This window comes from Nipponia nippon, unplaced genomic scaffold (assembly GCF_047370975.1).
Source record: "Nipponia nippon isolate SJK-2023a ecotype South Korea unplaced genomic scaffold, ASM4737097v1 scaffold_14, whole genome shotgun sequence".
Lineage (NCBI taxonomy): Eukaryota > Metazoa > Chordata > Aves > Pelecaniformes > Threskiornithidae > Nipponia > Nipponia nippon.
In genome coordinates, this window is record NW_028262330.1 from 7,712,379 (window position 1) to 7,735,786 (window position 23,408).

General features: G+C 44.1%; 1 protein-coding gene and 1 long non-coding RNA gene across 2 annotated transcripts in view; both read right to left on the bottom strand.

Annotated features, from left to right (window-relative positions):
- The window catches only part of GNA13 (G protein subunit alpha 13), a 30,035-nt gene extending 13,389 nt beyond the window's left edge, over window positions 1-16,646 (bottom strand). Inside the window, exons 1-2 of the mRNA XM_087750777.1 lie at window positions 16,284-16,646; window positions 14,087-14,313 (exon numbers count right to left, since the gene is read on the bottom strand). Coding sequence (XP_087606903.1) covers window positions 14,087-14,313; window positions 16,284-16,566 — 510 coding nt within the window. The 5' untranslated portion in view covers window positions 16,567-16,646. The remainder of the gene's footprint in view (window positions 1-14,086; window positions 14,314-16,283) is intronic.
- A 323-nt stretch (window positions 16,647-16,969) lies between these two features.
- Window positions 16,970-23,286, bottom strand: LOC148056445 (uncharacterized). Its single transcript, XR_015703232.1, has 3 exons — window positions 23,002-23,286; window positions 19,985-22,026; window positions 16,970-17,702 (listed from the first exon to the last, which is right to left on the bottom strand). It is a non-coding gene; the product is annotated as an uncharacterized LOC148056445 (long non-coding RNA).
- Between the last annotated feature and the right edge of the window lie 122 nt (window positions 23,287-23,408).

Here is a 23,408-nt window from a genome sequence, read left to right on the forward strand (position 1 = left end):
ACCATGCCATTGAGCCTTACTCCTCCACTGCCCGCTTCCTTCTACTTAACTTAAAGCATAGGCCCAAAGATGCCAACAGAAGTGACAAAGTCAAACACAGGCTTGAGCGCATTTCTCATATGCATGTTGACGTGCTGCAATAAAGCAAATGTCTTGAACACACACCAATACAACAGAATGAATGGCCTACACATTAGCTTCAAAGATCTTCCAGGGTTAGATGACTGCACTTTTGCTCTTTTAATACAGTATTAAAATAAATCATATCAGAATATCAGATTTTAAGCAATCACTTTGATTGCTTGTAGAAGATGCCTTTTTTTGTTCAGATGGAGTATACACGTCTCGGCTGCAGCCCTTCAGTCTCCTCCTGATTCAGAAATGCACGTAAACCACAGGAAGCTGACTGTTAAATAACTTTATTCATAACTGTCAAGTACTCCATTTTCAGAAAGGTTTGATTCAAAACAGCTTGTGTGCCTCCTGGAGTCTTGTGATCCCTACTGAAGAAAGCCAAGCTAAATCATTTCATCGTGAACTTACAAGTGATTTACAAAGAAATGCAACTAAATCATATTCTTATCAAGGTACTTGATGTTACAACTACAGCTTCCCTTACTGCGTTTATTTTAACTAGTCTTGCTCATGCCTGTACAATGAAGTATTTCAAGTTTTATGTAATACACTCTTTCGACAAAGACAGGATTACAGCACATATCGGTCATCTACCTATACGACAATAATGTATTGTAGCTACTCCTGTGGTCTTCTGAAGTAAACCAGATTGCTTATCTCTTATAAACAAAACATGGCACAGAGAAAGATTACTGTCTAAAATGTTGCTAGTTAGTGCCTAAAGCAAAGTAACCACAAAAATATTTTTTTGGGGGGAAAAAAAAAAAAAGACTACATGAAATACACAACAGATGAACACATCTTTTAAACCCAGGAAGTGGCACCAATTTATTTGGTTTCCATGAAAACAACGTCAGTAATCTAAATATGATTTGTTGAGATCTTAGCATAGCCAAATGGCTTTTTAGCTGTTCTAGGGGAACACAGACACTACATTTTTTCCGAGAGCAATCACTTAAAAAAAGGGGGGGGGGGGGGGGGGGAGCAACAAATAAAGATGTAGTCATCACAAGGTTTAAAGAAAGAAACATACAATTTATCAAACCATCTACGTTTGGCTTCAAGTTCAGTGGAACATACTGAAATGACAAGACTTAAGTATCTGAAAGAATAAATCAGATATTTAAAGAAAATAGGAGATACAATTTAGTAACTCTAGATTAGAATTATAGGAACCACCAAATATTTTCTCTTCCTGACCTTACTTGAATTTCTGGGGAAAGAGAAACAAAGATTTCCTATTTTATTTAATAAAAACCCCACAAAAAACACAAACAAACAAAAACAACAACAAAAAGCTTTTTTTAAAAGCCTAGTTTAGAATAAGAACAGGTAACTACAATGTTTTTAGGTTGGCATGTACATGCCTAAATTGAAACGCAAACCAAACCATCCATAACATGGGAAAAGCAGCTTGAAGGAAGATGATGGAGCAATAAACAGAGCCTTAAAATTCTGCATCTTACAACACCCTAATAAACCTTACAGCATACGCTTCATTATGTATAGTTTTTTTCTGTTAGAGGTTTAATCCAGATAAATCCATATCTGAGGATTTTGGCAAAGAGCCCAGAGAAAAGAATCTCCAAGCTTTATTTTCTTGACACCCCACCCTAACCTAATTCAAAAGAAGACTGACTGCAAATCAATACTGCTGTTACTGAGGTTTCACCAAATGTTGTCTGAAATTTCAGTAATAAGCACAGAGATAATTAACAGAGAAATGTTTTAGTCAAATCAATGCAGATTTCCTAGTGGGAGAGGTATTAGAGAGCGCTACAACCTCCTCCTCCTCCACCCAAATGAGGGATGTCCATAACATTACACAAAAGAGGCAGATGATCCAGATGATCCATGTATGCCATGAATGCACCTAGCCCTAATTATATCATTGAGCTCAAATCCACAATTGTCTTGATTGTTAGACCAGCAGAAGTTGAACCAAGTCTATTGTCGAGACATTGAATTGGTTTGGTTTCTTTTACTGGCCTCATACTTGGAGGTAAATAAAATAATCTTGGTTCCTTCACCGCTTTCAGGTTTCTACAAATTAACTTCTCTCACCAGTCACTCTTCCCAGCATGTTCTAATGAGGATTCCTCTTTCAAACATGCCCCAGTCAACAGAATAGGGCAAAACTTCGACACATTCATGCCTATAACTTGTTTATTCAAGGAGCTAAATTTAAAAACCAGATACTTTCCCTATTTTATAGCAGCAATTCAGCAACTTGCTTGGTATCTCCTAAGGTAAGGGGAAACAATTTGTTTCCCAATTGCCACTCCTATGCTCTAACGCTTGATATAGTGCTCTCTGTTTAAGCAGTAATTTTATTAGCAGTGTTTTGGGAGTTTACAATAAGCATATACAATAACTAATTTTTCATAAGGGTGCTAAAGGTATTTAGGGAAAAGTGTCAAGGTAAGCAACAGTGTATTTACTGACCAAACTGCAAGTCTGGGTCAAAATATTTGAGTGTGCTAACACAAAACACATTTCCTGGAGAGAAGTACATTTCCTTTCTCTAAGTGTTAATTATGGCCAAAGTTATGTTAAAACCAGCATAAACTGGCACTGCTGCCAAAACAAAGCAGTCCCCAGTTATGCCCACATGAGCATTATTGCAGCCATGTGCAGACCAGCCAACTGCTCCACTGTTAAACTAATCCCTCCCTCCCCAAGAAGGGCAGGCAAATTGCTTTAAAATGGCACTGCTGCCAGTGGAAGCACTAATGGACCAGCCTTAAAAGGGCTAAAGATGTCAAGACCAGACATTTCAGGATCTCCTGGCTTCTTTCTTTCCAGCTCAACCACTTGAATAGTCATTTAAATCTGGTCTGCCCATTTTCAAAGATAAAATTTCAGTACATTGGGATTAATTGCTGCTTCTTTGTAAGACTGGAGAGTTTCAGACGCAGGCTATGTTTGCTACTAGAGGAGTACAAAACAATCCCATTCTCCACCAATGCCCGTCACAAATGCGTCACAGCTCACCCTACCTGGAGAGCACTGTCCTATTTCCTCTTTTCAGCACTTCCTGCCTGCAGCTCAACTTGTATTTGACTTTTTTCAAAGCAATCAGAACTGCATCACCCTGCGTAGAAGTGAAACCTGTCCTGTGTTCGGTCACACAAACTGAGCATCTGTCCTAAAAAAAAGGAAAGGTTGAAATCCTGACTCATAGAAGTAATCTTCTGTAAAACCTTTCGGTAGCAGAGCAGAATTTGTATTCAGAACAGCTGATCACATTGGGGGGAAGGTGCTCAACAGCATGAAGCTATAAAAGCACCAAGAACGGCAGGAGTCACACCAAGTTTTACTTCATGACTGACATTTTTATCTTGCATAATGGCGTTAACAAAGAAACGTGAAGGGGTTTAAGAAGGCTTTTAACCCAATAATATCCCTTTAATCTATTATCCCCTATTTACTGTGTAATCCAATTAATCCATAATTCTCAAAATGTGGATAACAAATGGAGAAAGACAGAGCACGCCAACCTGAGCTCTTGCACTACTCCGTGACAGCATCTGCAAGCTGCTGGGTACCCAGGAGCATCTGCTACGGCTGCCATAGCAGCCGCGAGTGAAAGAGGGGAGGTACGCCAAGCCACGCGCAAGTCAGTCAACAACTAAATAGTCCAGATAAGGCTCCAGTCAGTATCAGCCGTTTCTCCTTTTTGCACTGAATTCAGTTCTGCACTATCCTTTGAAGTGCCTCATTCACTTACACAATTCAGACTCAGATTTTCTCCAACCAGTAGAGCATTTCCACTGTTTCAGATATAACATGCTATCCCCAATTAACAAAGACATGATCAAGCACTAAGCAGAACTTAATCCACATACTAATATACCACAGAGCAAACTGTTCCAGTTTTGAATTACTTTCCTAAGGGGGAAAAAATCCAATTTCATTTTTCTTAGCTAGGTATCCCTCCCCTCTCCTGAAGAAGGAATGTAATTGCCAGATCCTTAACAAAACTTGCTTAAAAGTATGAAAATTCACTACAGCTTTTAGGCATGAAACAGCATTCCATTAAAGCCTACAGAACTACAATTTCTTCCACGCAAGGCACTCTGTTATCATATTTCTAACTAACTCTGAAAGACTACTTGGAAACCAGGATGTGCCATATTCTATGAACAGCTGAGAATTTTAAGAAACTGCATAGCTTTGAGTCGTATGAAGTGATATTCCATTTGTACAACTGGAGAGCAAAACCCAAAAGTTTGCTGAAAGTCCTTCTCACAATTAAAAACCGTAGGAACACACAGCGTTTATTCTGGCGTGTCATTTTCCTTAGGATCACCAATGCTTCCAAATAGGAAGCAAACTCAAGTCTACTGCAGCCCCTTCCAGAGATCAGAGCCAGGTTAAGAAATGCAATAAAATGGCATATGGGACACAACACACGCAGAACCAGAGCATCTAACAAAGATGCTTCTGTTTGCCAGAACCTGAACAGAAATTAATCCATGAAAGCAAATTAGGATATGCTGTCCACAAGATCAGGTGCACTTTCTTTCTTCAAAGATCTTTTTACTCTCTCCCTCAGTAAATATTTACAATCCAAACTCCTCTTCCAGAAAGTTTACTTTAGGAAAGACACCGATACTTTGCGAAAGATTTTCAAATTTCATTGACGAAACAAATCTTCCAAGTCACGGCACACACGCAGACCTAGAAGTCCTACGAAAACATGCACTGACCAAGGCGAAACAGCCACCTCCCAATTACTATTTACACTCTGGGAAGCATCTATATAAACTTCAGATGTTTTGCGCACAAAACAGACTGAAACCAGACTGTAAACATTTGCTCTTCTTTCAGTGCACTGACCCACTGGCTCCATGACTTCATGTGTCTGCAACTCGAACTGCATTTAATCTAACACTGAAGCAGTAGTGAGTCTGCAAATCTGCCATCCATCATCTAGAGCTTTACTTGCTTCCAAGTTGTACAAGACCAGCAAAGGCTCCCAAAAACATGACAAATATTTGGCATGTGGAAACATATCAGCACTAGAACTGGCCATATTGAACTTTAAGATGCTTGAAAAGCCCATTATTGCATACTCCGTAAACTAAATCACAACATTTCAAAAGCAGAACCCTAAACTACATACCAATACACGCACTGAAGTATCCCTAGGATGCAAAGTACATTTGGTTCCTATTTCAGCCTCATGAGAAATCCAGATGACCAAATGCTTTTTAGTTCCTTCCTCTGCCTCAATTAGCAGAATTCATTTCAATTAAGTTCTGGTACTTCTGTTTGCAAACAGTGACATACTAATATATCAGCTCTTGTTATAAGCTATCTGACAAGATTCAGTGATAATTCACTAGGTCTTGTGAAAGATCTACATGTATCATTATATGAATATTAGTGTTTTTAAAAATTAGTAAAAGCTGTCTCTAAAGCACTCAAACTAACAGTAAAGTACACAAGACTAAACAGCAGCAACATCCAAGAGGCTGCAAACATTTCACAGCACTTGTAGAATTTCATACTAGAAATTAACTAGAAATAGAAAAACTAGAAATTAATTACTAGAGCAACTATATAACTGTTTGCTAGTGAAAACAGTTAAGATCCCAACACCATCCACATGTAAAATTTTAGCAGATCATACCACCCTGATTTTTTTTTTTTTAACACACTATTTTGTGTAGATACTTTGAATTACAGACAGTGTCAATGCACTGTGTTTCCTCGCCTGGAAATTCTGCATCCTCTTTATCTGATCACCAGTGGGTGATCAAATACCATCACGTGCCCAGTGAGAAGCGCTTCCAGGCAGTCTGCTGACACTCCTGTTGGTTTGTTCAAAATGATTTCTCCGGCATCATTAAACAAAGGAAAAAGATACAGAAACTCATGTGTGATTATGCATTCCTGTACCTCTCATCCATAAAAAGAATTTGGGGTCTTTTCAGTTCCTTGGTTAAGTCACTGAAGAGGAGCATGATATTCCAGCTATTTTAACTGAGGAGACTATGAAGTACCGGGGAAACGTTTAAGGCACGAATGACCATGACGAAGAAGTGTGCAGCATGGTACAGGGAATTAAGGGCTGTAGAAGTCAGCTCGCTGCCTATCATAGTACAAAAATTTTCTTCTCTGAAATAGTTGGAAGTTGTCAGTTACTGTGAAGAAAAAGAATTCAGGGTGTTTTCTATATTTAAAATTCCTCAGCTTTTCCAGCTGTATTACCTGATGTTTATTGTTAATGCAGACATGCAAGTGGAGAAGATACTGGAAATAATTTAGGACCTTCTTTAGCTGCTGATGTAGTCTTAAACATTTTCTTTATTCACCATTTAAATTCGACCTGTCAAATTACTTGGGTTGTAGAGCAGAGTATAAGGCTTGTAGAGTATAAGGCTTGTAGAGTATAAGGCTTGTAGAGTATAAGGCTTGTAGAGTATAAGGCTTGTAGAGTATAAGGCTTGTAGAGTATAAGGCTTGTAGAGTATAAGGCTTGTAGAGTATAAGGCTTGTAGAGTATAAGGCTTGTAGAGTATAAGGCTTGTAGAGTATAAGGCTTAGTCTCTAGGATTATTCAGAGATTTTTATTTGGATTAAATACCTTTATTGTTTGAGGCTGCCGAGTTGACGAATATTGTGTTCTATGACCCATTTATTCACCTTTAAGATATAAACAAAGGCTTCATATTCCAGAGCAATACAAGATACCACTTGGTATCAGCTGGACTCCATCAGCACCATCCGTGATACAGCAACCAGTTCTGCAAAAGGGCAGGCTCTGCACCTCCTGAACTTCTCAACTGATTTGTGGTAAATGTAGATACTGACAAAAAAAAAAGTGCCAGTAGACAAGATGCTGGTATGGAGATTATCTTGCTTTCTATGTGAAACACTAGTACAGTTATTCTATTGCTTTTCTTACGTAGTAAGGTCAGCTGCACTTACGTTTTCTCACATTTTATTAGGCAACTTCCTCAGCTACCACAAGCTGAAGTTTCCTACCGCTTTGCTAGTTCTGCATAAGAGGTACAGCATGAACTCAGAACATATAAATAGCATTTATCATGAACTGAAGTTTAGGTTAATAAAGACAGCCAAAACAGTCATCCAAATACAACCTGAGTGTAATACGTGCTCAGTGAGACCAGACTTAACTAGCCTCTAAGGCTGAAATCCTGTTACACTAAGCTCAAATTAGGGAACAGCAGCACAAATCAACACTGCCCCTGGCATCGCACCGTAATCCTAAAGGATCCCATATTTACATATGAAAAAGATCACTCTGTATTCTTTGCCTCAGGTGCAAAATTAAGTTCACCTGTATAGATGGAAGATCACAGCTGCATTCATACCGCATGTTTTGCCAGTGTGGAGATTTGCTGACAGCTATGAATACTGGGACCTTGTAATGTAGATTGGGCTTATATTTAGCAAGTCATTTCTAAATGGACAGAAAATGGTGTAGCCATTGCTACATTTAAATTCTGTGAAGTAATGTAACAAGACAGCTCTACAGGTACTAACGTGTAGTGTCTTGCAGGTTAGTGGCCAGCAAGGAAATGGGCTCTGAATGAATAAGGCTCATACCAAGGTCTCGCAGAGGCAGCAAAAGCTCATCTAACACATTTGCAGCAATTTAAAAGAATCTGCTGAGAACAGGTTCACACATTCAAGACGTGTGAAAGGCCGAGAAAGTCTCTTCCTCTGAACTCTTCAGAAAGTCTCTTCCTCTGAACTCTTCAGAGGTTGCTGGCATGCACAGCATATTCAGAAGGGCACTTATTTTTTACATTTATTTAATCAAGGCTCAGTTACAGAAATCCCAATTTTTGCAAAAAGTAGGTCACCTTTTGGCCTTCTGCAACAAAACGTTTAGGAAACTAAGGCACACAGAGATCAATACGACATAGCTTGTTCAAGACAGAGTATGCGTAAGAACGCACCACTCTGCTCCAACGCTGTATTGTGCAAGTCTGCATTTTAAAAGCAGTGGTTCCCCATAAAGAGATATCTGGATTGAGTTTGAATTAAGAATTCCATCCTCAGAGGTTGCACTGAAACCACACAGAAAAGATGCACTTGTACAAGCTAAATGTAACACACAGGCCTCCAAAAAGTTGCTAGCATTCTTGGTGAGAAGACAACTCAGCATGCTTCTGCCTGGCATGTGTGTGCTGGGATAACACATCCACATCCAGACAGCTCCCACTGAAAGCCCTCTCGATCCAGAGCCACACCTGTGCTTAAAAATAATAGTAACGAAAAAGAAAAATAGTAACGTTCAGAAAAAATTATGGCAAAAACGTTCTTAAGTAAAACCAGATCAGCTCGCAGTACAGCATCAATTGGCAATACAAGGCCACTGCTCTCCAAACACTTCAATATTTTACTGCTCACAAGCAGGCAGGAAAGGAAGAATGGTGGAAAGGGAAGAGGGCAGTCCCAGAAACAGCCTTTCAAAACACAATAACTCACACAGGCTGAAACAGAAGTCCTAAACCCAATTTGGAAAATGATAAAAAAATGGCACTTTGTGTTAAATAAGAGTTCACCTGAAGATCATTCAGCTCAATTAAAATATTATGGTTAATCCCCATTACCAAAGCACTAGTACACATACTGAAGGTATGGCCACAAACTAAGCGTAAGGAAACTGAAGCCTCCTTATTGTTTGACTCTAGTGTTAATCCCTATACGGAGCCTTATTAATATAAACTCAAAGCCAGCATTATCTTGTCATTGGGGCAGGAAAAACAGCAAATCCTCAAGAACCCAGAGTCTTTTCTGAGGATGTGAATGACTCATTTGTAAGTATAAATTTGTAAAGTAATTTTCTCTCCACAGTTACAGCAACAAGCTTTGATAAATTCTTTTCACGAAAAGACGGCAAGTAGCTCTTGGCAAGGGCTTTAAGGAGTCATGCTCACTGTACACATGCCATCCTGTCATTTCAGGCTTGGCAGACCTATTGGTTGGGGAAAGAGGGGGAAATGGTTCATATTTCAACACAGACAAAGCAGCAGCTTTTTGGTTTTCCCCACAAAAATTTAAGCAATATTCAGCGTAATTACAACATTGTGTTTAAATAAAGTAACTCTGAATTATGATTAGGTGCCCAAATAGTCAATGCATGTGTTTACAGAAATGCTGGGTGATCAGATCTCGTGTCTGTAACGAAGAAAATTCTTCTATCAGTCTGAGAAACTTTCTACCAACAGTTCATGCACTCAAGCATGTCCCAATAGCATCACCACCTACACACTTCAAGCAGAAACAGAGCAGGACAACCAAACACCCAATCCCAGAACCAAGAGGCAAACTGGGAAAGGGAGGGGAGAAAGACATCTCTACCCGCCAACTTAGGGGTGTAGGGAGGTTGCAGAGGATGAATACAGAAATTTAGTGTCACAAATATGGTGTAGAGGCATTTCATGAACAACAGATAAGATAATCTTTTTCCAGGTTCTACGCTTGTGACTTCAGAGAGACACTGAAGTACTGACCTCACAACTGTTTCATAAGATGGGCAACCTCACTTGAGAAAGAGGAAGACCTCAACATCTGGCTGCCCAGCCTGGCTTCAAACACCACTGACCTCCGCAGGATCACTACTCTGTAATCAAGCACATTTCAAGGACATGTTGCCTGTACACCTGAAAGAATGGTAAATTTTGCTAATGCTTTGCAGTGGCCATTTGAGGACTCATTATTTCCAGTAGAGCTAATTTAATGTTCTCGTGTGTACGACAGCCCTACCAATATTCAGAGACAGAACCCAGAAAAGCCCAACCAGAATAAGATAAAATACAATCTTCCAGTAAACTGAACTACATTCTCCAAAACTACTACTCTGCAATAGAAAAATGCTACAGAAAAGCTGCAGCAAAACTAGCAGTACAACTTCAAGCTGAACACGCCTTTTCCTGTCTTCTATAATCTGATCTAGCACTTGCAGACATGTCACAGAAGTAAACAGGATCCAGAGGTAAATGCATATCCTATCATCCTTACTGTATCACCTATGTCTGCAGTTCTATGCAAATGCAGACAGAATAAAGTGTCATCGCTGCCCCTGCATATTGCAGGTTTGTGGCATAAAAAAAAAAAAACCAAACAACGTTCAGTGTAATTTGCAAGTAGGGCAAAATATCTATCTGAAGATCAACAACTGCTGATAGCAAACATCCAAACCCACCCAAAAGTTATCTTTAACAGGAACAAACCTTTAACACATTCAAAGCTTATCATGCATCCGAGCAACTCGGCTCTCATCCCACTTTTCCATTCTCAGAGAATGAGAAGGTTCCTGGAGACTACTTCAAAACGCTTCTCTGTTAACAACTCCCGCAGCAAATTCAAGAAATGCAAGTTCACAGCAAGCACACTGAAGTGAGAGGCAGTGTACAACGGTACTCTTACACTGAAGTACTTTCTCAGTGTTACTAGATACGTAGCACCAGGACCAGACACTCCTCAGCTGCCAGTGCCTCAAAGCAAATGTCAGTGAGAACAGCAAACCACATAACCGAATATCTCTTGAGTATAAATATAAAAGCTAGGAAATGTCTAGTTAAATCAGTTTGCATGTTGTAGAATTAAGATAATGGGTGTGTTTACCCAAGTCATTTCAGGAGATTCTTACTGGAAATCAACTTGCAATGAGAAATCTGAAATGTTAATTAGATGTCAGAAAGCATTAGGCTGATACAGACTAACTGCGTAACTAATCCATGTTAGCCATCTGACTAGAGGCCGTAGGAGAAATAAGCTCGGTAGATGAAGGAGAGAAAGCTGGAGGATGACCAGAATCCTAAGTGTAAGTTACAGGAACTGACTAAGCTACAGAGCCAAAATAGTCTTTAGTTAACTGTGTTACTAGAACTATGTATCACCTGAGTGGCTTCAGTTGGTAATAAAATTTGAGGGATTATAATATTAACCACCTGAGAAGTATTGAAGTGGTATATATTGTACTAAGCTGTAATTAGCTCTCTCCAGTTTTAAAGCACTACACAAGCATTAACTAATGAATTTTCATAAATACTGTTGTTAGTGGCCAGAAGGACCCTATTTTTATACCAAGGAAAATAAATCATATTGACTATCCCCATGACCACTTCAGTTAACAAAATGAGGAAGGACACTCCAGTGAACTAGGCATGGAAACGATGATTTCTAATTCCCTTAAAATACAACCAAGTTTTGTTTTTTCCCCTCTCACGCTGCTATAAAAAGACCACATTGTTTCTTTAGGCTCCTAGCATCACCTCTGGCATTGTAAGTGAAAGATGATGGAGAAAAATGAAAAAAGCAAGAACAGCTCAAGGATCTCTCACAAATGTACATATGTCTTTCAGTTTTAACCATATACATACAGAAACTTTAATCTTAAACCCTCTTTCTCTGTACTTCCTATCTGTCCACGCTACAAATGGCTTCAAGAACTACACACTCTTGCTTCCTTTCCTCCAGAATTTCTATGTAAATTTTGACATTTTTCACTCCTTATCCATCACTGCTCTGTTCTTCATTTACTCACTTCTACCTTTGCCCCAAAGTGTCCTATTCCCATGATAAACAATACTTTCCCAGCATTCCTGCCTGTGCTCTCTTAATGTGAACCATGTTTTTCAGCACAGTGTCAAACTCGGTCCAGTGAAAAAAGTTAAACTCACTCAACAGTCTGAAAAGAAGTTAGAGTATATACAGTCCAATAATACTCTTCTACCATGCTCAGTCCCAGAATTTTACACTTTTTTTTATGCCACTTTTCCCTCTCTCCTACTCATCTAATGGTTGCTTGTATCTCTCCTTTCATTACATGTTTTGCCACAAGCAGTTGAACTGGAAGCAGAATAGTATTTTTCTCTTATTCCCCATTCTACAATGCTAACAACTTTCAGTCTTGAATCCTTACTTCAAGAGTTAGTACTTGACATAACTGAACTATCTGCGTCTCTTCCAACTTCCCCCTACTCAACCTCCTGACTCGGGTACGCCTGTCACTCCCTCCTTAACCATTTGTGTCTTCCTTCCATGTTACTGCACATGTCTAAACTCTCTGAGTGCTCTTCTACAAAGCCTGTCAGCAGGTACAGCAAAAATACGTACTGCTTTCAGGAGTCTTCCGCCATTCTGCCGCCCACATGGAGCTTTGTCATAACTTAAGCTGGAAGCTTACTGGGGTAAAACCGAGACTTCACGCTTGGCCAGCACTGATCACACTGCCTGCACTCAATACAATGACATCATTCCATTTTTTTTTTCATGTTTATAACTTGGCATAAATATCTTGGGCTGAGATTTTGAAAGGATTTAGGAAATAAAGCAATGTGAGTATAAATAAAGCAGTTACCTTACTTTCAAAAATTAGTATTAGGATAGTACTCAACTATTAAGAGCACTTAAAAAAAAATTCTTGAGTTCTGCCTAAAACACAACATGATCCATATAAATTTTTGCAGAAAACATTATACAGATTTAGGGATTTCCAAAAGAAAGCAATAGTTCTTTTTCTGTCGGATTCAGACGAACACATTCTTCAAATCCTACTCAAAGCGAAACTCTGCACATGCTTCAGTTATGGAAAGAACCTACTTCTCAGAGACTCTAGACAACAGAATAGTAATAGCTCCCTTTTCCTTTGCTACTTAGCCTGAAGTCACTAAAGATGCCTAATCGAACAAAAACCAATTTTATTTAACGAATTTTAAAACAGATCACTCCAGCACAGAAACTACGTCACTAGAAGTGACATCTGCACCAGAAGAGGATCTTGACTACAGCAGAGCAATTACCCTTTTATGATCACTTTGAAGGCAAAATGCAAGGAGCAATAGGTCTCATTAGAAACTTATTTACATGGCTCAGAACTAGGCTGGGCAAGTGATAGGCTACTCAAGCACCTGCCCATTCTGCAATCTCTCGAAGACATTCCATGATCAGGGCCATACATATTTATAGAGTATTTACACAACCTATTTAAGGCTGAGTATGATTACACAACCATTCATAATAGCTCAACAGGAGACATCATCAGCTATTGTTCAGATTCACACTAACACAAAGGTTATTTTTAAGACATAAAAACACAAAGCCACTTAAGGTTTAAGAGACCTACAAGAACAGATTTAATCTATTTTAAGGTTCTCAACCCCCACCCCCACAAAACCCTATGCCACTGGCATTTACTACACAAGTCTATGAACCAATAAACAGCAAATTTAACTTAAATTCTTCGTTTCCTTTTGCAGCATATGCATGGAAATGGAGCGAAGGCACTTCAGCTGTCACGGACAGTTAAAGCTCCGGCTCAAGAATTAAGACGTTTCTTTTTCCTTTCTAACCCCACTAGGGAACTGTATACTCCATCTCAACCCCACTATTAAATTGTATACTCCATCTTCAGCTGAGAACTTCAATATAACAAAAATCTCATTACATGAGTATTAACATAGACATTTAAAATTAAACAGGAAGTATACAGAGGGAATGTTTGCTAGATTGCTCAAATTGGAAGAGAAGGGATTTGTTTTTAAATTCTTCTCATTAACCCATGCAGATCTTTTCTTAAAAATCACATTACTGTCAAGAATGCCTTTACTGCAAACCGTTTTTTTTAAGTCGATGAACTAGTTAAAAAAGGGTAAAAATAATCACATGGTAAAAACACTACACAGGTACTAGCTTTGTTACAAAACATAAAAGCCCTCTATACCTCAGGTTTCTCACATATGAAATGAGGACAATTACGTCAGCAGCTCTTTATTATTCTTGTTTTATAAAAAGGGGGGGAAGGAGCTAAATGCATCTGTTTGCAATACTGCACTGTAACAGTCTACCATTCAAAAATACTTAAGACCCGTAAGCAGGCCGCTTGATCAGCGTTTTACAGAAAAGCAACACAAGAACAAGAATCATACACACTCAGTTAAAAACACTGGAGCACAAATCTTACCAGCTGGAATTCTCTGCGCCTGTCGTACGCGTGCTGGATGCCACTATCCGCCCAGAGAGCTCTTATGGCTGGAAGGTACTGCAAAAAAACTGACGTCTCCACCATGCCTTGCACCACCATGACTGACCGAGTATCAAAAGCCATCATCGTATCTCCATTACTCTGGTTAGCAGGATCTCCCCAAGGGATATGAAGTTTCTCTCTGGCATCTACGAGGACTCTCACACCTTTAACAACATGAAAGAGCATTGCAATTAGACTTTCTCAGCATCTACTATTTCACTAGCCTACAAATCTGCAAGGATCCAAACAATGCACTTACTCTGTACAGTCAAAGCTCAATAGGACTATCCACCCAGCAGGAAATCAGAAAGCTTCTGAAAAATCGACTCAAAGCACTACATTTTCAGGTAACGTCAAAACTCAGATATTTGCCATCAGAAAAACACGACCACGATCAACAGTGTAATATCCGTAGCACAAGCTTAACTCTTGAAAAAGTGCTGGTTTTAATTACTAAATCCCCAATCCGTGCTACCAAGCACGCTCTTTTACAGATATTTATACTTCCCTCTGATCTCCAGAGCCATTCTACAGTCGTTAAATTTACGTGGCACGAATACAAGACAAATGAAATATGTTTAAAAGCTTATTTCAGAATCTGATAAACCATCTGACGGCTTATTTTAAGGTTCCGCAGTCCTTGTATTCTTATTAACTTGGTATCTAGTTATATCTAATTGTAGAGAGTTATCACTGCCTTTAACGTTTTCAGAGATACGAAGACATTTACTAAAATCACTGCACTTTCTAAAAAGTATGTTTTTACTGCTTAAGTGCAGAAGGAGTTGAAGAAAGACTTCCCTGCACTTTTTGTTGTTGTTTTGGTAAATATTCTCTAGGAGAAACAGAGTATTTTTAAACTTCTCTTACACAGGACTTTAAAAGAAAAAACATTGTGATCAGTAAGGGAAATGCAGGGAAATGAATTCTAGTACTAAATTTACTGATGAAAAAATGAAAATAAAAAAAAAATCCAGTAAGAATAAGCAACTGTAAAGGCGTGGTGAGAGGTATAAAGAAATTAAGATGTAGTAACAGATGTCTGTATAATAACATACTTGTTCAATGCTAAAGTATTATTTTCAAACTTCCTTCTCTTTCCATAATTTTTCTACCTGTCAAAACCAATGACTGCAGGAAAGCAGCCTCCAAAAAAGATATGCAGTTCCTACATGCATACTTTCACAGACTAGGAAGTACCTTACTTGGTTAATAAACTTTAACCTGGTCAACATCCACGCTCGTGATTTCTACTGCCTTGCTATTTATAGTTTTTCCAGGCTTGATTCGTAAACAGTTTTGTAAAACTCTTTAAGAATCACTGGACTGCATCCCCCTCCAAGAGCGGGGCTGAGGTCTGACAATGAACGCCTTGCTGTTCTGAGAAACTTAGTTAAGACTTTGTCCAACAATTACACAGTCCAAACCGAAAATCTGACGAGCGATTTAGACAAGAGAGAGAAAATAAGTAAGGATGACCCATTAAGTAAGGATGACAGCAGTGAAATCAAGAGCCCGCTCCTAAAGTGCGTGTGGAGGTTTTGGCAAGGCATCTATGAAAAGTGGCTCTGCGTGCGGGTTTCTGTTAATTGATGTGTCAGCCTAGTTTCCAACACGATGGCAACGTTTCTTCCACCGAGGCGAAATGCAGAGAGCGCTTCCTCCTCGGGCGCCGGACACGTCTCATCCTCACGCACTTTCAGGTGCATCTCTCCCCCATCCATTCCCGCTCGTCTCTGCGATCGCGTTACCAGGAAATGGCAAGGCTCGGGACCCGACGGACTGAAGCCGCTGCTCCCGGGGCCGAAACCGCCCTCCGCAGCACGGCGGGCCGCGCCCGGGCCAGCGCCCGCCGCGGGGGACGCCCCGTCCCGGCAGGGCTGACACCTCGCGGGGGGCCGCTCGTCCTCGGCGGGCGGGAGGAAGGGTGAGGCGCCCGAAACGAAAGCGCCGACCGTGCGGGAGGAGGAGGCAGCGACCCCGCGGCTCTCACCGGCCCGAGGGACACCCCCCCCTCTCCGCTCCCGCTCCCGCCCCGAGGGCGCCGCGCCCCCACCCCCCCGGCCGGGCCGTGCCCCCGCAGGCCGCCGGCCCGGTGCCCCACGGGCCGGCCCCGCCGCCGCCGCTCACCCACCCTTGATCACGTTGCTGTAGATGGTGGCGCGGAACTCCTCGCGGGCCGCCCGGTCCCAGTCCTGCCCGTGGATAATCCGCATCTGCTTGAGGAAGGTGGACTTGCCGCTCTCCCCCGCGCCCAGCAGCAGGATCTTGACGAGGCGCTTCACGTACGTCTTCTCGCGGTTGAGGCACTTGTCGATCTCCTTGGACTTGCGCTGCTGCTCGGCCTCGCCGCTGGTGAGCAGGCAGCCGGGGAAGCAGCCCGACAGCACGGAGCGGGACGGCAGGAAGTCCGCCATCTTAGCGAGCACTGCCAGCGAGGGGAGCGGCCGCCCGGCCCGGCCCGCACCAGCCCGCTCTCTGCCCGCGCATGCGCGCCCCGCGCGCCCCGCCCCGCCATGTGACGCCCGCCCTCCCGCCTCACACGCCCGTTCACGTGACCGCGGGGCGCCGCTGCCCGCCGGCGGCCGCGGCCCGCGTCACGTGACGCCACTGTCGTCGTCCCGCCCCCACACCCCGCCGCGGCCCGCCCCCGAGGAGGGGGGCGTCACGTGACAGCGGCTCGAGCCCGCCCTTGGCGGGAGCCCCGCCCACCAGCGGCGCCTCACAGGAAATGGCGGGAGGGGGCGGCGGCCGCTCCCGCCTCCGCCACCGGCGGGGCCGCGCTCAGGGCTGTGACCGGAGCGAAGCGTGCGCTCCCGTGAGGGAGGGTGAGGCCTGGGCTCGGCCGGTGCCGCCGGCGGCACCTCTGCCGCGGGGGCAGCTGGCAGGCGAGCGGCCGAGGGAGGTCAGCCCGCGGTCAGGGGGGCAGGATGAAGCTTGCCAGCTAAGCAGTTTTTGTTCTCGGTACGAAAAGAAAATAGTTTCGTTCAAACGCTTTGAACAGTTTGGCACGTACTTCCTCTTTGCTCCTCTGAGAAGAGCTTTCCAGTACCGCTGGGATGTGGCACCAGGCTGAACAAACACCAGTTCTGGGCCTCGCGCGGGGGCCGTACGCAGGCAGGGCGATCAAAAGCCAGTGGAACTTTTTATCTGCTACCAAGTTGAAAGAAACAAAGACAGTATTTTGAAGCGCTTAATAGTAAAATTTTCCTAAAAGTTGGCAACCCTTCACGTGAGGGGTAGAACGAATAATAAGGACTGACAATCCCACTCTTCATGTGACCCATCCCTGAGCACAATTGTTCTGCTCGTCATTTGTGCAAAAAATGAACATCGATCGCACCAGCGCAGCGCAAGGTGATAACTGCTGCCTACGCAGAAATACGCTGAAGGTGCGGTCCGTAAGATGAAAGGCAAAAAGCTACAGTTTGTATTACTTTGGTTATTGATGCAATTTTTCAAAACTCCTTGGAGAAGTCTTACGTACAATGCGTTGGTCAGATCAGCAAGTCTGTGGTCTCACGTACCTGCTCACTGACACACTGGTTATGTTCTGTAGGCATAAGGACAGAGATAAAACACATATGGCTGAAAAGCAAGCACACACACACCTGTGGTGAAGCTCAGTTGCAAGCACATATGTCCATGCCATGCTTTCCTGACATGGCTATTTATAGTGCGGAAATCACATATGTGCAATTACATATGCAAAGATTACATTAAACATTTGTCTCTCCTTACATCTCCTTAACTTTGATATCTGCTGACTTTTTCTCTCAGTGTTTTTCTGCTTTTTTTCTAAGAATAATCTTAAGTTAGAAAAAGGAAGAAGTGACCAAGGAAACTGTGAGATGAGTTTATCACAAAGAAATGTCACTTTGCCTCAACTGGAAGAACCTCCTTCAAAATCTGCGATGAGTATCAGTGTTCACACCTTAGACAGAGGATGGCCCCACATGGAGATAAATTCCACATGAATTATTCCATATGGCCTTACCAAAAAAAAAGAGCATTTCTCACAGGAGAGCAGGATGTGGTATAAAATTAATATAGTCATCCAACAAGCACATCCTGGTGGTCTTAGTACAGATGTGGAAGCCAGTCATTCCTGAGCTCTAGTCCAAGTTTTAAAACTAAGTGATCTTTGCTGGCTTGACACAGCTCTCATCTCACCTTCAGAAACGCAGAGGACACCTGAGTTTCTACAGTTCCTCTTGGAGTTAAGTAGCTTTCAGTGAGTGAAAATCCTACCAATGTTTCTCCTTTTGTGCTTCTTGTTTGCAAAGTGAAACTGATAACAGCACCTGCGCTTTCCTTCAAAAAGTTTAATGTCCTCGCTAAGGGAAAATGAACATTTATTGCCTCTTAGTGAAGGAAAGAGTTAAAAGCAAAGAAGTCAAGAACAAAACATAGAAACAATATTGGTGCCTACTTTTTGAAAAGCTAATTAACACCTACCAGTGAAGTATAACCAAAAAAACATATGCCGTAAGCAGTAGAAGCAGATAAAGAAAATCATAGTCATGCAGCAGAGAAGATAACAAACAGCCAAGCTTGTGCAAGGGTGGCATAATGAGTCTTTGCCTTCCAGGCCAGCAGTGAGATGCACCTAAAACCTGGATTATAACAATAATGGGTGAATGAATGAAGAGTAAAAGCTGTTTTCTGGTGTCTGCCCACAGCAGTACCACCTTCCTAACCCGGGGCGTCCCTCACCAGAGGCCAGGACTGCTTCAGGACAAACAGGTGTCTCCTAGGGCTACCTGTGCTTCCTTGCAAGGCGGCTTCCATCTCTTGTTGGTCTCCCTGATAGTCTCAGTTTTGCCCTTTTCCTTCCTCTTTTTCCTCCTTTCACTTTGCTTCCCCCCATGAACTCGCCTACCCGGTGACTTTGCTAAAGCCTCCCTTTGCTCTGGCTTCTCCCTCCAGTTGCCTCGCGTAACTACCACGCTCCAGCCGCCTGCTTCCTGCTCGCCCTCTCAGCTCAGGTCCCTGCCACTCCTGCCTGCTGCCGCCCCACTCTCTCAAATTTTGTCACCTCATTCTCAAACACTGTCATTCCACATACCCAGCTGCCCAAGTCACCTAAGTCTTGGGTAGTCCCTGGCCTCCTCCCTCCTTCACATTCCCATTGGCTGGGGAGCCCTCCAAAACCTCCTAGGTACGCCATTCCCGATCTCCTGGCACAGCAGCGTGGCTTTCAGCGTGCTGCAGAGCGGGAAGGGCTATTCCTGCACTGAGGATGACGGTGTTCCCTGGAGAGGACACTGAAGTGGGCTCAGCGTCATCCAGCTCAGCAGGGGAAGCCAAATAGCTCAGTCCTGGGTCAGGTGTTAACCCAGCTGCATCCTCTCACCCCAGTAGCCAGGCTTCATCTCTAAGGCAGGGTGCGTAAGGTCTTTCTCTGTTTTGCTTTTTTCCTTCCTCTTTGCCACTTCTTTCCTTAGCTTTCCTGTCTCTGGAAAGTCCAGGAGTGACGGGAAGCAAATGCTGCCCATTTGTGCTCACAGCTCTTCCCATGTGGCTGCTAAGGAAACTTCTCATTTTGAGCTCGTGCCCTACCAGACAGGACAAGGGACTCTGGAGATACTGCTTTAACTGTTGCCTTGCTGGGAGACCTGAGATTAAGTCATAGCTCTCTCTATGCCACAGCTTGCACTTTTTTTTTTTTTTTTTTTAAATGGCTTTGAAATCTTCCTGGAAGGAACTGTGTACTGAAATTCAGCCTCCGCTTGCCACGCTCTCAGTACCATTCTCGTTGCTTCACTTACGTTACCCCTTCCTTCCCCTCAGGGCCGTCCCCAGTTTCCTTAGATAGAAAGGTAGTTTACTCACCACATGCCTTTTGTGTTGCATGATTCAACTTCTGATGTGTGAAGAAGGGGCAACCACGTAGGAAATGTGATCTTTAAAAAAAGGGGGGATTCCCTCTGCAGTGCTTTCCACAAGAGAAACTGTTGAGAATTGTGAGCGGGTCTGTTGAGAACGATGACAGCTTATGGGGGCTTCACAAGGAGAACAGAGGAACAAAATTAAACTCTCACCAGCCCTTTCCGCGCCTGGGACACACTGCGTGGCCGCGGGTGCAGGCTGAGAGGGATCTGTGGGCTCCGGAGAGCACGTGGCCTTGCACCGTTGACCTGTGATGTACTGACCACGAGTGGATTTTCACTATAGCGTCATGTACCTCCTGTGCAGGGTATGACTTCCGTGTAAGCTTGCAGTTACACAAATAGCACTGCATTTACTGTAGAAAGCAGGCACTAGGAGGTAAAGCGGACTCCCCAGGAAACGTTTCTTGTCATTATTTGGGGTGCCAAAAGGCCAGGACTAACTTGTGGAGCCAGAAATCAGCAGGGAGTCTGCATAGCTGCTGCTGGTGCTCTCTGCTGCTCTCTCCCGCCATTCGAGTCCCTTGCTTTCTTGACCAACAAATTCACACATCAGACAGCCAGACCGTGTCAGGGACTGTAGAACTGTTTGCTCTCCACAAGCGCAGGTTTCGTGATTAGAGGCCCAGGAGTGTCTGCCCTTTACAAGCTTGTGTAATCTGATTTAAATGCCTCGTGCTTCACGTGGCAGACCTGCCCTAGCACATTAACTGCTGGGGTAGTTCACCTGGGCAGCCGGTGAAATGCAGTTCATCTCTGATCTTGTGTTTGGTGCTTCGGGTCGTTTACAGATGATAACGTAGTTGAATTTACATTGGACACCTTCTACAGCAAAGACATGGAGTAGCTTTATGATGGAGAAATACACATAGGCTTTATTTTAGCTTGATAGGGAAGACTAGAAGCAGAAAAAAATCCACACCTGATCTATGAGAGGGTGTCTTGGGTGGATCAGCAGGATTTAAAATTACCAGGAGCTTTGGAGCTCAGCAAGGTCGAAGAGCTCACACCTCAGCTTGAGCTCTTCAGAGCTATTTCTCTTGGATCTCCTGCAAGGAAATTTTGTTCTTTCTGAATTCATTTGTAGACCCACTTTTCAAATGTTTCTAATTAAGAAGACACCAATATTCCTCTATGGAACTGTTAAAGTCAGTATTTTGGGGTGTAATGACCATTTTTGCTCCTCTTAAGTATGTGGGGCACATGCAGTTGGTGGTGACTGATCCTTTACTTAGGCCAGTGTTTGCACCTCCCCTAGAGTACTGCTGAGTCCTTCCACCACCCAGGAGCGGGAAGGAAAATAGCTGCTCAGCGGAACCATTTGTAGGTTGTAACAAGTTTTCCCAGCTTGCCTACCAAACCAAGAAATGGAGCTACATCTTTTTGTGTACTATTTACCCTGATAGGATGTCCAAAAGAATTACTTATATGTATAGACATCCCATTCTCCCGCCAGTATCTGTCTCTCTCAGAGACTGAATCACTTGTGTTAGCTAGCATCGTCAAAATGCCTGCATGTCTTCACTGTCTTTTCACTCGCTTCCTCTGACTCCACGCTGAATTCCCTCTCTCCTGCTGTTTGCCTCCAGGACCATCCGTGCTACTGGTGTTTCCGTCACCTTGGCAGTTTCAGAGGGCCACCGGGGTCTGAGCTGTGTTCTGAACAACCAAACAGCACCTCCACACTTGAATTATGAGACACTGCAAACGTGTGAAGAGCTCTCCTCCTGCTTCTTTTGGCCGCCAGCTGATGCCTTGAAGCATGAGGTATGATAACTTTGATCCTAGCGTGTGGAATGACAGAGGTTGCTCATAACCGTTAAGTCACCCAGCAGCATGGAGCAGAGAAGGGTGGAAGAGACTTCTGGAAAGTAAGGAGTGTCTGTTATCTGGCGGCTGCTGTGACTCACGGGGGGGATTTCACATGGGAATAACTCCGAGCAGGCACAGGAGAAAGGCCTTCCAAAGCACCGGCTTGCAGAGATACTATGAAAGAGCAGAGAGAAAGATAAAACATTTCCATGAGGGTAGCAAAGCAACTGGGAAAGCAGCCCGTGCCTTCAGGGTATTACTATGAACGGAAAAAGTGCTCTGCTCCGAGCTCAGGGCCAACGTGCTTTCCTCAAGTGTGCGAACCGCGTATCGTAACGTCAGAACAGTCACAGACACGGTGGCGGGGAAGGCACTGCCCGAGAAACGGCGATGCACGTGTGTGGGAAGCGTGGGCGCTCCCCATGTGACTTGGAAACACGGATGTGTAGCGTGTGATGTGCACGCGGATGGCGGGGTATAAATGTGCCTGTACGAGCTGTGCCCGCATGCCCGTGGGGCGCACGGGAGCGTGCCGGCAGCGTTGCGTGGGATCTGCTGCTCCTGGAGACCGCGGTCCAAGCGCCTGCTTGGTACGCGCAGACGTGGCACTCCGTGCACGCTGAGGTGTGAGCGCACGCTCCCATGGGTGCTTATTCTCTGTGCGGCGTGCAGGGAGGTAGGCACGCGTACGGGCACGATGTGCAAAAGGCAACGTGCCCACGTGGCCGGCAGGAATTCCTGGGAATGCCTCATAGGAGCCTTGGCACAGTTAGGTTCTGCGTGGGCGAGGACCCAGCCCGCTCCTCCCGCCCGGCTGTGCCGGCAGCCCGAGCCCTGGGCAGCAGGAGGGAATTCCACTGTTTTCTGGAGAAACCAAAGAAACAGAGCTCTTGGTTTCCAGTGGTGCCGGTCAGGTACTGTTCCCCCACCCACTAGCATGAGACAGCTCGGTTGTGAGGAAGCACTCTGTAAGCCCATCATCTTCCTCTGGTCACCGTTAGTCACGATTTCCCCACGTGGCAAAGCCACCGACCCCCAAAAACCACCCGGCTGGCTCCTGAGCCCGCACCTGAGCCCCGCTGAGCAGAGCTGAGCTGAGCTGAGCAGGGCTGGTGGCATTTAGGAGCAGATGCCTGAAGCGCTGCTTACCTCTCGCACACGCACAACGCTCGCTCACAACAGCTTGGCCTTAGGCGCCCTTGTTTCACCCCGGCTCCAGACTGGGAGTGTTTTGGGGGGATTCTCCTCTCTCCGGAGGGGAGCAGCGAGCGGGGGCTTTGCCACCTCCTGCCTCCCCTTCCCCAACGCCACCTGCTCTGCGCAAACACCCTCCTTTTGTAAGGACCGTTTGCAGTGTGGCTACCAAGCTCGGTTCACACGGACAGCTACAGGCACCCAGCACCTTCCAGAACCGGCCTGCGCCTCCATCGCCCCCGGCTCCCGCCCCTGCGCCCCGCACCCAGCCCTGGCCCCGCCCTTGTCCTGGCCCCGCCCCCTGACCGGACCCCGCCCCTGCCTAGGCCCCGCCCTCCTGGCAGGCCCCGCCCCCGGAGCGG